General features: G+C 35.3%; 2 protein-coding genes across 3 annotated transcripts; one reads left to right on the top strand and one right to left on the bottom strand.

Moving 5' to 3' along the window:
• Positions 1–3,253: 3,253 nt before the first annotated feature.
• Positions 3,254–6,269, bottom strand: LOC111405804 (putative pentatricopeptide repeat-containing protein At3g25060, mitochondrial). The gene has a single exon (XM_023034858.1). It carries the CDS (start codon positions 6,060–6,062, stop codon positions 4,218–4,220), a length of 1,845 nt encoding a protein of 614 aa, XP_022890626.1. The 5' UTR covers positions 6,063–6,269; the 3' UTR covers positions 3,254–4,217.
• Positions 6,270–6,389: 120 nt separating this feature from the next.
• On the top strand, positions 6,390–14,404 carry LOC111405805 (GPI transamidase component PIG-S). 2 transcript variants are annotated; one of them, XM_023034860.1, is made up of 13 exons: positions 6,390–6,551; positions 6,635–7,334; positions 7,704–7,788; positions 7,933–8,022; positions 8,642–8,706; positions 9,024–9,108; positions 9,197–9,286; positions 9,509–9,639; positions 10,503–10,584; positions 10,660–10,707; positions 11,497–11,569; positions 11,659–11,762; positions 14,031–14,404. In XM_023034860.1, exons 1-13 carry the CDS (start codon positions 6,419–6,421, stop codon positions 14,139–14,141), a joined length of 1,797 nt encoding a protein of 598 aa, XP_022890628.1. In that variant the 5' UTR covers positions 6,390–6,418; the 3' UTR covers positions 14,142–14,404. The 2 variants fall into 2 exon arrangements, with proteins under 2 accessions (XP_022890628.1, XP_022890627.1); XM_023034859.1 differs by having other exon boundaries at positions 8,642–8,715.

Below are 14,404 nucleotides of genomic sequence, written 5' to 3'. Positions count from 1 at the left end.
ACCCTTCTCGGTTTAACTTCAGTTAAAAGCTTTTCCCAAGTAAATTATCCATCCATTTGTTAATTATCATTTAATAGAGGATTAAGCACAAAAGGGTGAAAAGAGTGGTGAATTACCATAGAACGAGGGTGGTCGGGAACAACAAAACTAGCTTTTGAAGAGTTCAGAACCAGTATCCACCATGATTGCCTCGACCATCGGTGTGTCTACTGGCAGGTGAGTGTGGCGTGTGTGGACGTGTGAGTGGGTTTATTTACGGGCAAATGCTAGTTGTTTGTCTCCATTTATATAATCCTGTATAAATTGACGATGTGTCCAAAGGCTGAAGCCCCTCGTAAGCAGAGAACTCTTTTGAGTTGCCTCATGTCCAGGACGAATCCAGACTACTTGAGTTAGGGGCATGAAGAAAATTTATAGGTTATTTTTTAATTAAAAAAAGCTAAACAAAAAAACAAAATTTCCTCAGTCTAGAAGATCAATTGACCCTATAATTGTAACGTCCTGACACCTAGTGGATCAGAACGCTACTTATTTTATTTAGCTTAATCGATAGTTTAGTAACAAGTATATACGTTTTAGCGGAAGTTTACATTTTCGGATAATAATTTAAACAACAATACTTCAAATGCTTTAAACAAAAACACTGAATTATTTTTCAAAACAATAAAATGTAATTTATTTGAAGAAAATATAACTTGTTCTCGCATTCTGCATTATTCAAAATTTTAAAGAAATAATATTGGAAAACATTTCATAAAAATAAATTCAAATCACTTATCCACCGGATTTCCATGGGCTCGTTGCATCACTCTCCATCTTCTCCTCCATCCATGTCCGAATTGGAATTCCTTCAATCTATAGAGATTTGATTAAACCTGTGAGTTGAAAAACTCAATAGGTGTCATAGGTGCATTCGTGATTACTCTCCATCTTCTCCTCCATCCATGCCCGAAGTAGAATTCCTTCAATCTGTAGAGATGGGATTAAACCCGTGAGTTGAAAAACTCAATAGGTGTCATAGGTGCATTCGTGATCAAGCTATACATTTCAAAACATTAACTTTATAACTTTTCATACATGTCGTACTCGGAGGCACCATTTTTTCATGAAGGGGTATGCCGTATCCGAGTACACCATTTGACATACGAACATTTTTTCAACGTAGAGGGGTATGTCGTATCGGAGTACCATTTGACATACAAACATTAACACGAATCAAAACTTATAACCTAACACGATTAAACCCGTTGAACCTCTACCTACCTTGATTGATGCTTTTGAAATTTTGAAAACTTGGATTGAAAATTTCGATGAAACTTGGACGTTGAAAGAAATGCACTCCTTGAATGTTTGAAAATCGTTGAGAATTGATGCTTGAAAATACTTCTTAAACTTTTAGGAAAAATAGTTTTCCTCCCTCTCTTTTTCTCCCTTGGAAACTCTTTTTTTAGTATGTAAAAACTCTTGCTTTTGGTGTGAGAAAAAATGAATGAAATGAGGTTTCTATTTATAGGTAAATATTCCATAACTTAAAACAAATGAAGGGTCGAATTTCATTTAAGAAATAAAACATGGGTGTCATTTAAGTTTGAGGTTAAATGTTTCAATTTAGAGGGGTTTTTATTACCAAAAATGTGGGTGGCCCTTTGAGAAAATAATTGATGAAAATAAATATTTAAATTTTAGAGAAAAACGAGAATTTTCATTTCAGACAGTTTCGATCGACCAGTTGTAGTCCGGCTGACACTGCACAACTTTCAGCGTTTCTATCATAACTTCTTCTCTCGATATTCGATTGAGGTAATTCAAAGTGCGTTGGAAAGCTAACTCAAATAGTTACAATTTTTATTTAGATATCATTTTCCAAATCGAATATTTCCTATGTCGAAAATGGGTCTCAAATGAGACTAAAAATCTGTAGTATACTTTAGTTATCCAATATTCATGTCTTAGTGCCACTAAGGTGTCTAGAATTATTTGGGGTTCTACATCCCCCACACCTTAATTAAAATTAAAAATTGACAAAATATTCACCCACCCACCCTTGCCGTGAAAGTTCTAGAGTACTTCTATGAAAAAATTTCTATACATCTAGTTCGGTTCACAAATAAAATGGTTAAATTTTTTTATTTGATTTATGAAATTTTAATTCAATCAAATACCATGCACATCATATGTTAATAAATAAATCTGCTAACTATAATGTACATACAACATAATTATTATTTACATGGGTTTAAAAATGAGAGGGAACTGATGACTCAAGCGTCGACAAGTCTAGTGAACGCCAAATGGTGGTACATCTCCAACGCAAAGTGCATATTGTATTGCACAAAAAATTGAGTCACCCAACAAAAATAGACCATGTTGTACAAATCAGATAGCCCCAGTAGCCCCAATTTGGTGAAGATTAAAATTAGACTTTCAATAAATTTTGATAAATATTAATGACGTGTTGTTGAAATGGTTTCATGAAATATTAATTAAAATTAATTGTTGATTTTGATATAGATTAAAATTTAAATTTTGATCATTTACCAAACAAGGTCATAATATCAAACGTTTAGATTGAGAATATCTATTAGATGAATGATTTAGGAAAATTTATATTTTTCAATCTAAATTTAAGGCTATGTTTGAGCTACATTTAAAAAAAAAAAATACATTCTTAAACAGTGATTTGATATCATTTCAACCACGTATTCTTCAATAAAAAATATTACACGCAAATTCAAAAAATTTCTTTATTTTTTAACCAAACATTTCCCATCAATACAATGTTCAAAAATGCATTATGTGGAATATAATGTGGCTCAAACAAGGGCTAACTAAGATTCTATTCTTATTTAAAAATAAATAAAAGACACCAATGTATAAAATGCATTGAGGACGAATTAAACATCAACGCTACGTATACTGAAAGTCTACAAAATTGACTAAAGCTTGATTCATCATTTATAGAAATCAATATTGTTTTGGCTCATTTGATATTGGGTTGACATGATTTTTATTGTATTTATATATCACTATATGTGTCACTTATAAATTATATCCATGGGTATTAATACTACACGTCTCGAGCAAGTCCCCAGCGCAAAACCTAAACAAGGCATTAACATTATATATAAAATTCAACACTTTTTGAACATATGCACAACTGAAACGCCATTCAATTCCTCTTTTCAATTTGAGACAAACTTCTCTTGAGAAGCTGAAAATGCACATTGTCTTAAACGAGACATTAGAGATACTATATTTTGAAATTGTGCAAGTTCTATATCAACATGGTTCTTGTCTTCTTGAGACAGTACCAAATCGTACAATGATTTTCAGTTGAATTATTGAGGCGGTTTCAAAACTCATGAAAAATCTTTATACGATGAGCACCAAGACTATTCGTGTTGCACATGAGATTTTCCCAATGCTTTATAGCCTATGTTAGCATTGATCCAGAAAAAAATAAAGATCCTAAACAGATTGGGTTGCCTTCCTCCATTGTCGTATGTGGACCTTATTCTAGCATCTGAGCTAATAGATGATCATTCTCGAATTTTGATGCAGAATACATTTTTGCACTCAGAAAACAAAAGGCTACATCACAAGAAAAATCCACCAAACGACTGCTGGAAAGACGTGCTTTTTTGAAATGGTTGCATTCGCCATGCAGAATGCAGAGTGCATCTTCTCTCAAGCAAAGCAGATATAAGGAAACTTTCTAGAAGACCCGACTATTACTGAAACCTCCTTGTAATTAAAGTTTCTTGACGTGGACTTCAGCCATTATCTAATTGGCCAGGCTGCACGCGAAGGATGCACCTAGTCTTCCTTCTGCTAGTTACCATCAACAGCACTTCAATTTGAGAACATGAGGAAAATAGCAAGTGCTTAAGGTACTTCAATTATTGTGGCCACAGAAGATTTCCAAGAGTCCTGGGGCATTATCCATCAGCTATATTATCACCTTCACTCCCTCTTAGATTTTTCATGCATTTGTGTATTTGGAATATAACCAGAAGCTTCATCAGTAGTCACCGCATGAGCATATCCCGTTCCTGAAGTGATGAAATCGCTTCACATCTCTTGCGACAAGTTCTCTCCTCACTATTAAGGAATTGAATTTTTTCGCTTCATGGCAGTCCCCACATACTCTTGATGTTCTTTTTTATCAGCAGTCTGGTTCCTGGCCTGGTGTTCAACAGCCCGAAGGCAATAGCAAGTCATTCACCGTGATTATTAAACATCTTTATTTTTTTCACTTCCTCTTCGATATTGTGAAACGCAAATTCAGTCTTTGGTACATAACCAATAGCTATCATTTCATGCTCAAGGTCCTCCAAAATTTCCATAATCATATCATACTGAGGATGACTCTTATCTTCCACAATAAAAGCGTGGAGTCCCCCGTTCACTTCCACGATACTACAGCCAGGTACTTTTTTTGTCCCCTTCTCTTTCATGATCTTCCTTACTGTAGCCACTTCATCCCACCTCCTTGCTGCAGCAAAGAAATTTGTAACTAGAGCATAAATTCCTGTGCTATCCAGGTTTAGCTCAAGAATCTTTTTTGCTGCCGGCTCTCCAATAGAAAACTTCTTATGATTGTGGCAACCTGCCAAAAGGGCAACCCAAACAGCCATTCCTGGCTCACATGTCATGGAATTGATCACATTCTGAGCTTCCTCGACTTGTCCAGCTCGAGACAAAAGATCAACCAAACAAGCATAATGCTTCTCATCTGGTTGAATTTTGTACTTACTAAGCATGAGATCAAACCAGTATTTCCCTTCCTGTACTAATCCAGAATGACTCAATGCTGAGAGAAGAGAAGCAAACGTAGCATGGTCTGGTTCTAAATTCGACTCTATCATTTGACCAAAAAGTGAAAGAGCTTCCTTTCCTTTTCCATGAATCCCATAGCTGGCTATCATAGTATTACAACATATCACGTCCCTAGATCTCAGGAGATCATATATTGCACGAGAATAAGAAATTGATCCACATTTTGCATACATATCAATCAATGTGGTACCTAAAACTTGATCCATGTCAAGTCTTCGAACAGTATATCCATGTACTGATCGACCCAAAATTGAGTATCCAACTTGAGAGCATGCAACCAGGGCACTAACAAGCGAAACGACGTCTGGCTCAAATCCAAAATTCTGCATCTCAATCAACATTTCCAGTGCTTTTCCAGCAAAACCATTTTGTGTATACCCACAAATCAAAGCGCTCCAAGAAACAACATTCCGAGAGCACATGTTCCAAAATACACAAGAAGCAATCTGCAACTCTCCATTCTTGGCATACATGTCCACGAGGCTTGTATGAACTAGAACATCCATCGGAAAACCTCTTCTAATTATATACCCGTGCACTGAGCGACCAACTTTCACGTCCCCAACGTTGGAACAAGCCTGTATCAACCCTAATATCACAACCCCATCTCCTTCTAAACCGTCTTGCTGCATTCTTCGATACACATCAAACGCCTCTCTTATTTTCCCACTCTTCACATATCCATTGATCATCATGCTCCAACAAACAATATCCCTTTTAGGCATCCTCTCGAACACACCCATTGCTTCATCCATTTTCCCACACTTAGCATACAGGTTCAGAACAGAGGAACCCACAAACACATCGTTTGCATATCCGGATTCCACCGCCTTTACCCACAACTCCATCCCCAACTTCAAGTCCAACAAGCCGGTACACGCCTTGATAGCCACTGTAAATGTCGAGCTATCGGGTTTCACTCTTTCCAACCTCAACTGTTTGTAAAGATTTATCACTTCAAGCGGACAATTTTGCCTTGAATAAGCAACGATCATTGCGTTCCAAGAATCTATGCTTCTTTTAGGTAATTTATCGAACAAATTACGGGCTAATTCAATGCAACCATTTCGGCTATACGATGATATCAATAGGGCATTAAGCGTTCCTTGGCTAAAGACACCAGAAGTAATCATCAAGGCATGAGTTATGGAAATGGTGGCCCCGTCTTTGCTGGTTAATAGGAAAGATTTAAAAATCTCTGGGAGCCGTTTTCTTGGAAGCATTATACAAACACTAAAGAAATTTGGAGGGAAACATGTACGGGCACAATCATAGGTAACATGCTGAAATGGACACTGGAGTACACAGAAGATTATAAATTAGCCTATGAAGTCTCAAATTGAGTACTAAAGTCAAACTACATGTCCTCCCCAAAAGAAAAATTAAAAATACTTAAGAATATTGATCTTCGCTGTCTGCGAGAATCGAACCCACGACCACATGTTATAAAGCCATACGTTCTACCCACTGAGCTAAGATGGCATGGTTTTCAAATATTTTACTAGTAAATAATTGACAACCTTTAGAACTCTTCCAATTGAAAGCTGCAACTTCCTGTATCTCTTGGAACGACTCGGAGATGGCGGAAATCTCAGAAGCTTCGTCAACTTCAACTACGGATCCGGACTTCGACCCGGAAACCATGCGAAAATCCAAGCCGGGATTGAAACGCCTAAGCCTAACCCTCACTGTTCTCTTCTCGTATCTCTTAGGTTAACTCTGATGTGTATGCATTGTGTTTTTGTTGTGTTAAAGAATCGTGTTCATGTTAATTCATTTTTTTTAATCTTTACAGGTCTTCCGTTCTTGTTAAAATCAATAGAGATTTACAGATCGCCACTTCCATTTCGCGAAATTGATGATTTATCCACCGCCATTGAATCGAGTCCAATTCTCTTTCCTTGCCATTTCAGAGCTGTATTTGTCAATTTTGACCCGAATTCATATACTGCCGATCAATTGTCGGTTTCGGTTCAAGCCTACATGGCAAAATTGGCTACGAAAAATTCCCCAGCTTGTGGAACTTGTGCTAGTAATTTCACGGTATATGTAACCATAGACTCTAACTCCAACTGCATTACTAACGGGAATAATGTGGATTGGAAATGCGGGGCATTGAATGAATTCAAATTTGCTGAGAAGCGTGATGATGGGCTTTTAGACGAGTATTTAGAGTCTGTTTTTTATAATAATAATAATAATAATAATAATAATAATAATAGCAATGGGAAGGTTTATACGGTGGTTGTGGTAAAGACTGAAGAGGAGGAAGTGAGTGCAGTGGTGGGGCAGTATCGCCATGCTTGGATTATGGGTAGAGTTTTTGAGGAGCAGGCCGTAGAGAAGATAGCGGAGATTTTTGTTAAAGTATTTGTGAATGGTGGGAAAGAGGAAGGATTGATTCATGGGGAGTTTATGCCGGTCGGGGCGGATGGGAAAATTGTGCTTTCATTCAATTTGTTGAATGCTGATCCGCATGATTGGATATATGATTGGTATGGAACTTCATTTAATGCTTTGTGAACTTAGCGTACATATGCCTGCAATAAAATCTTTTCAATTTCGGATATGTTATGAATGGGTGACATTTCTAGTACATATTAGGAAATAACTCTAGTAGCTATTATCTCCAGAGTTTTTGTGATCTTCAAAAAATAATTCATTAAATATTTTGACTATGGTGTTTTAGATAATACAAAAGCTTTGTAATTTTACATCTTTGTTTTTACAACACGTTATTTATACAGACATGCATGATTTATGTTCAATCCCTTTGATGGAGAACTCTAAGAATATTGTCATTTATAATATTTAAATCCACTGATTCTGCTGTAGAATGTAATCCATCTAAATTAATTCTGCAGGGATTTCCGAGAGATAGATGAAAATCTCTTGACTCCTATTATTGCAGCACTAAAACCTCTGGCAGATGTTAGCGTGGAGAGTCAGGTCATAATGCGTTTTTTTTTTTTTTGTTGCATTACCATTTATTCAAGATACACTTTTAAAGTTTCTTCCAAATGTGGTATTTTCCTTAGGATTTCTAGATTTCCTTTTGATGCGTTATAATATTTTGTCGTTTTTCATGTACAGGTTTTATATCACACCCCAAAGGCCTCATTTTCTATTTGGGACGACAAACTGGACAGCTATATTTTCAGTACCAAAGATCTTCCTTTCTTTGTATGCTAGTTATTCAAATTGCTATTCTGGGAAATCTTATTTATTTGGGTAATGAGGAGAAGTAAAATGAAGATGTACCTAGGATCTATCTTAGAGATTTATTATGCCTTAATGCAATCAATATTTGTTGTATGCGTGTATACTGATGTAAATATGTATAATATAACATAATATATTCACGTGTATTACTGTTTATTTATTTGTTCGCGTACTACCTATGCAGACTCAAGAAAAATACTAACCTTTTCATTCTTTAATAATCAAGACACTGGACACAGTGTACTTTTTTGTTAATTTGCTGCCTATTCTGACATCTGCCACAAAACATATTATTTACCATACAACCCCGAAGATGCAGCTGTTAACCTACTTCCTAGTTCATAATGCAATTGTGCTTGTCACATTTTGATGTAATATGTCTAGTCGTGATTACTTTCCCTATGATGCTATTATATTCTATAAATTAAAAGTTTATCATTGTATACTATTATTTTCTTCATTCTGTAATTGTTGAAGTTTTCTTTCGTGACATATGTTGGCTCCTTTATTCCAGACCTTGTTAGCGTAATTTTTCCCCAAGTCATCGGATAGTAATTTCTTATTTGTTCATGCTTCATAGGTGAATTCAAATGAGTGGCATTTGGATACTTCAGTTGCAGCAGGCGGGAGATCAAAAATTTTGCAGTTTGTGGTGTATAATCTTTAACTATTTAACTTTTCTCAATGATTGTCTCCTGTGAAGATGTTATGAAAATATTTCTCAAAACATTAGCATATAGTTGTTCCTAATCTTGAGATACTGTAGTTAGATACAGAAATGTCCCCTCACCACCCTCAGGGGGGAAAAAGAAGAGAAAAATAGAAAGAAAGAAGGGATATGCTATACTTTCCATTCTAAAAAGTAAATAAATGAATTTGTAAGTAGATGAACACTCAAATCTGTAACCTTCAATTACATCTCACAAATATAATTTGTTCTGTTTCCTCTTTTCGTAATGCAGATATGTACCATCCGCAAAAGAGTGCCCTCTTCGGTTGCAGCTTCCGAATGGAGAGATTTCCACAACTAATGGCTTTATATCTCCAGTGAGTTATATGCTTTCACATCAAAATTCCTTCTCTTTTTTGTTTTGCCGTTCAAAGTCTTAGAAGTTTTAAATATGTCATTGCCCAGATGTGGGGTGGAATTGTTGTTTGGAATCCTTCAGCCTGTTTGATGGATTCAAAACTTAAGCATCCTCTGAGACGTAAGATTCCTCCTGAGGTCAGTAGCTGTTGTGCCCTGACTTTTTCTAATTCAAATATATTTTTCTTATTCCTCCTCTTTTTTACATGCCATATTTTCTCAAGAACACGTAATGACAACCACTTCAGTTTATTGTAGTTGGACTAGTTTTCAAACGTTCTCATCTTTTTTTTTTGCGTTTCTTTCGTGCTTAGTGTCACTATTTCACTTGAGATTAATACATGTATTTCTCTGAAACAGGATTCAAGGAAAGTTTTTGAAATTTTCATGGGGCAGTTGCGGCAACTCTTTGGTTTGAAATCTGATGGTCTCTTTGTTGGTGCATCAGGCACATCCGTACTTTTAGCTAGTGAAAGAGGGTTCTCAGAATGGTGAGACATAACCCTAATCCCTATCACAAGCATAGGAAGGAAACACTAAGGACTTTTGCATATTCCACCCGTCACTAGTTAGTTATTGAACAACTTCATGAGGGAAAAAAATTAAAAAAAATAAATAAATAAAGAAAAAGAAGATTAAAACTTAGGTGTCACGACAAGTATCATCTAATATGTTCTATCTATTTCTAGAAAGGGTGTAGTTCTTGTGATTCTTTGCACCTACGAACAGATTATCTGCATGATAACCGTAGCAGATTTTGGACATTAAGAAGGCACGTTGTAAAATTCAACTTTTCTTTTTCTGACAGAGGAAAGAAAAAAAGAAAAAAAGAAAAAAGAAAAAAAAAAGACACTAAACTTTCTAACTCGCTTGCTTTTTTTTTTTTTTTTTTTCTTCTTTTACTTTTGTATATTCTCTGCAATTATCTATTTGTTTTATCTTTTCCTTGTTTAATTGATTTGGTGACTCAATTTTAGCATTCGCCATTAGTTTATTCATTATCTTGAAAATGGTGAATGTAAATAATTAGCAAAATGAATGATATAGCATTTATAGGCCCGTTTGATCCACATTATTTGAAAAAAATACATTCTTAAACAGTAATTTGATATCATTTCAACTACACATTCTTCAATAAAATAATATTACACGCAAATCTAAAACTTTTCCTTATTTTTTAACCACATATTTTCCATCAATACACCATTCAAAAATGCATTTTTTCGAAAATTATGTGGCTCAAACAAGGGTATAATGTTGTTAACATGTATCATGTTAAATAACTCTGCATGTTTAATTGTGATCGTTTAGTGAAGCCTGGTTGTGACTGTGTTGTTAATTTCCATGCTTTAAGGGAATTGGATGTATTGTCACGGCAGCACTCATGTTTTAATCTTCTTCAATGTGGCACAACTCTCGGATCAATTTCTCGATTGGTATGTGATTAGATCTTAATTATTTTATTATGATTTTATTATGAGTATTTGGTTATAACTAAATTATCCATTCAGGTTCAATCACTTCCAAGAATGATCATAATGGATGATATAGGAAAACAGGTAATTATTGCCTTTGAAAGTGGTCTATCCCTATATGTTTTCTGACTCTTATCATCTTCTTGCAATTTTGTTCTGGGATGTGTGTTTTTAAAGAACGTCATTATTCAGCCATTTATTTGCAATCTTCTCTGAATCTGATAAAAAATATGGTTGCCTTGATTTGTATTCATTAATGTTGGGTCTTGGAGAGCCACTACGATTACCATATTTTCTTTGGTTTTATCTTTATCGTATTATTATATTTTTGTTTCCGTTCTGCTGAATGTGAGCATGTTGATATAAGATAGCATGTAACTTCTAATTTTCTCTTATTTTACATTGAGTCATCCTTCCTTTTCTATACTTTCCAAGAAAGAGTTACTGGTGATGTCATTCTTGTGCATGTCCATTTGTCAATTATACTCATCTTGCTAGATATTGATGTTTATAATTCCAAAAATATGATAAAATTGTCCAATCAATTTTATATAATTCTCTTTAGAGAAAATTGAGAAATTAACTATGAATAATATTTTCCTAATATCTTTTTCTTTTCTAGTTTCATATTAGTTTAAATGGCCTTGTCAAGATCCTGAATGAAGTGATACCGAATGTGGAAGTCATATATTTGCTTTGAACTGCACTTGTTTCAATTCTTATTGTTTTGGTGCTTCACTTTGTGGTTCTTATTTCGCTCTCATTTGCTTCGGGAAATTCTTTTTTCCTAGCATTTCCTCGTTACTTGTCAGTTTGATTTATGTTATTCTTGTAAAAATAAGTAAAACTCGATTTTTTAATATTATCGAGCAGGTGAAGTATTCTCTTGAAGCTGCAAAATTGACTTTAAGTAACGCATCGCTCGGAATTTATGATGCTTCTGCTGGTATGTTTTAATCGATCTGCAATTTGGATATGATTGTTTTCAAACATCTTCTTTCAAGTATTCTATAAATTAACTCTATTTCTTCCCAGAGTCCTCAAGACAAGCTAGATTATTGGCTGAGGATGCATTTTATCACCCATCCATGATGTCTGTCAGCTATTACTCATTTGAGCACTGTTTTGCCGTCTATTCGGTTCGTTCCCCTGACACTGAAATTTGTTTATATTGATTATTAGATATGTTCATCTTGGTGTTCCACGAGGTAGACAGGAGAACAACCTGTGTAATGATTAAGAAATAACATTAAGTGCTTGCGGGAAAGTGATTTTTTGGAGAACGTATGGTTAAAAATAGGGAAAGGATTTGGGAAAATGTGAAAAATAAATTTTTTTTGGTGGAATAAGCGATTGAAAAATAAATATGGGAAAAAGTGATTTTGAAATATGGTAACTGGCACAAAACGTCTATACCTTTTATTTTTTGGCATTTTCACCCATACCTTCCATCTTTCATTGCGCAAAAGGTCATTTTCATCCATTTTCCCAATAAAATGGGAATTTTACCCTCCTATTCAAATAAAACAAAACAAAAAATAATTAATTAATTGCGATCATAGTCCTAATTTTTTTAAAATATTATAGCCCAGTCCTAAATTCTCCTCCACCACCACTTTCACAACCCTAACAAGCCATCACCTATTGATCCGCATAGTACCACTTTCTGCCCACCACCACTAGGGCTGTAATGGTGGTATCAATTTGTAGGAATTGTGCCCAAAAGTTAAAGGACTTGGATCAACAATTATCGATTTGTGATGAACATCATTTGACTCCAAATTTGATAAGCAAGTGCTGTAATTTCGCAATTACCCAATGCTTTTTGACCCTGAATTTCATTTCTCCCATGTTGATTTATGTATTGAATCACATTTGAGCCATGAACTGATGGAAGAAAACCTCTTTTGCGTGGGCGGGTTGTTCTTAATCCATTAACTATCATTTCGAGGGCAAATTGGGGACGACCCATATGTTCATTGGACGCGTCATGAAGAGTAGATGCTTGTGGTGGTGGTTCGCGATCATGGGTCCCACCACCGCCGTCGAAAAATTCGTATGAAAGCCACTTAGTCACTGTGTTCCAAGATGTAGCTTGCTGGTTTTGATTCTGTGTGTTTATGGATGATTGGGGACCATGGAAAGCGGCGCCTTGATGCGTATAATTCACTGGAATGTTGGGCATGGCATAGGTGTTGTCAGAATTAGAATTTCGATTGTTTTTGGGAATGTGAGCTGATTGTTTTGGCTCGATTTTTCGGTGAATTCGAGTAGGTTCCAAGTAGAGGAGAGTGAGGCGAGCTGGTGGTGGTGGAGTCCAACGGGCATAGTGGCTGGAATGTCGTACTATGCAGATTAATAGGTGGTGGCTTGGTAGGGTTGTGAAAGTGGTGGTGGCGGAAATTTAGGATTAAGCTATAATGTTTTAAAAATTTAGAACTATGATTGCAATTAGTTATTTATTTTTTTTCCCCTTTTTTTTGTTTTATTTGAATAGAAAGGTAAAATTGTCATTTTATTGGAAAAATGGATGAAACTGACCGTTTGCGCAATAAAATGTGGAAGGTAGGAGTGAAATGCCAAAAAATGAAATGTAGACATTTTGCACAATAACGTTGAAAGGTATGGACGTTTTGTGCCAATTACCCTTGAAATAATTACTTTCAAATAATGCTCATTCAATTCTAATTATGTTTGGAATTCAATTGAAGACCTTGTTTTGGTACATTTGCTGATTAACATGCTTTGGTCCTCATAATTTAACATATTTAGCCAATGTTTGTTGTAGCTTAAATAGTTAAATAAAAATAAAGCCAAAGTCAACATCTAATTTTAACTATTCATTTCATGGGATCTGCAACTTTTTATCAACTTTTCAATTACACATTTCATCAACTTTCATCGAAATCTACTGAAAATCTGACTTTTAGCTACATCTAATATGAGCATAGTTAGTACTACCATTTCTCCAAGGGAGAAAATTTGGAGACTCAAGGGCACTAAAGTTACGATGATTTTCATAACTAGAACTGGAAATCTGGAGGGATCAATAGGATTCTTTGATGCTATGCTATGGAGTAATTTGCTAAAAACCAAAGTCGGATCTTATGTAATAGTATTATTTTAGCTAAATTAAGGTACGTGCCTATGTAATACAAGAGATGTTGATTTTTTATCCTCCATGTTCATGGTGATCTGTGTGCCTTCATTTATATTTGGTACGTACTTGTTAATTTAGGTTCTAATTTTGTAGTTATTTTCATCTTGTATTGTTCCCTGTTTCTCTTTCCTGGGGCAAGTCGTGCATTTGGCGAGATGTTTGTCTTTTATTTGGTGCAAATAGACAGTGTGTTAGTGCTTGCTTGAACTCTGATATTAGTCTAATTATTTGTCTCGTCATTTGACAGCCCTTCTTTCTACCAGTTACGCTGCATGTGCTTCTTGCAGTCCTTAGAGAATGGAAAAGATACAAGCAAGAAAGCAAAAAATATAATGCATGGCAAGCCAAAGTAAAGTAGCATCTGATAGCTATTGATTACGCATTTGACACAGAGGAAAGCTTCATGTGAAGAGACATCCCTTATCGGGCATGGCCTATATATCTCAGTCGCTTGAGCTTCTCGCTATCTTATAACTCGATCTTAGCAGAGTGTCCTCAGCTCTGTTGAGTTGCTGTACCATAACCCGTAGGTTGGGTTTTAACTTGAAACTGTCGCTTCGAGTCTATCTCTAGTTATAGATACTTCCATGAATCATATGATATGAAAATTATACGGCGTCA

Source organism: Olea europaea, chromosome 12, assembly GCF_002742605.1.
Source record: "Olea europaea var. sylvestris chromosome 12, O_europaea_v1, whole genome shotgun sequence".
NCBI lineage: Eukaryota > Viridiplantae > Streptophyta > Magnoliopsida > Lamiales > Oleaceae > Olea > Olea europaea.
This window is presented reverse-complemented; position numbering and strand designations above follow the sequence as displayed.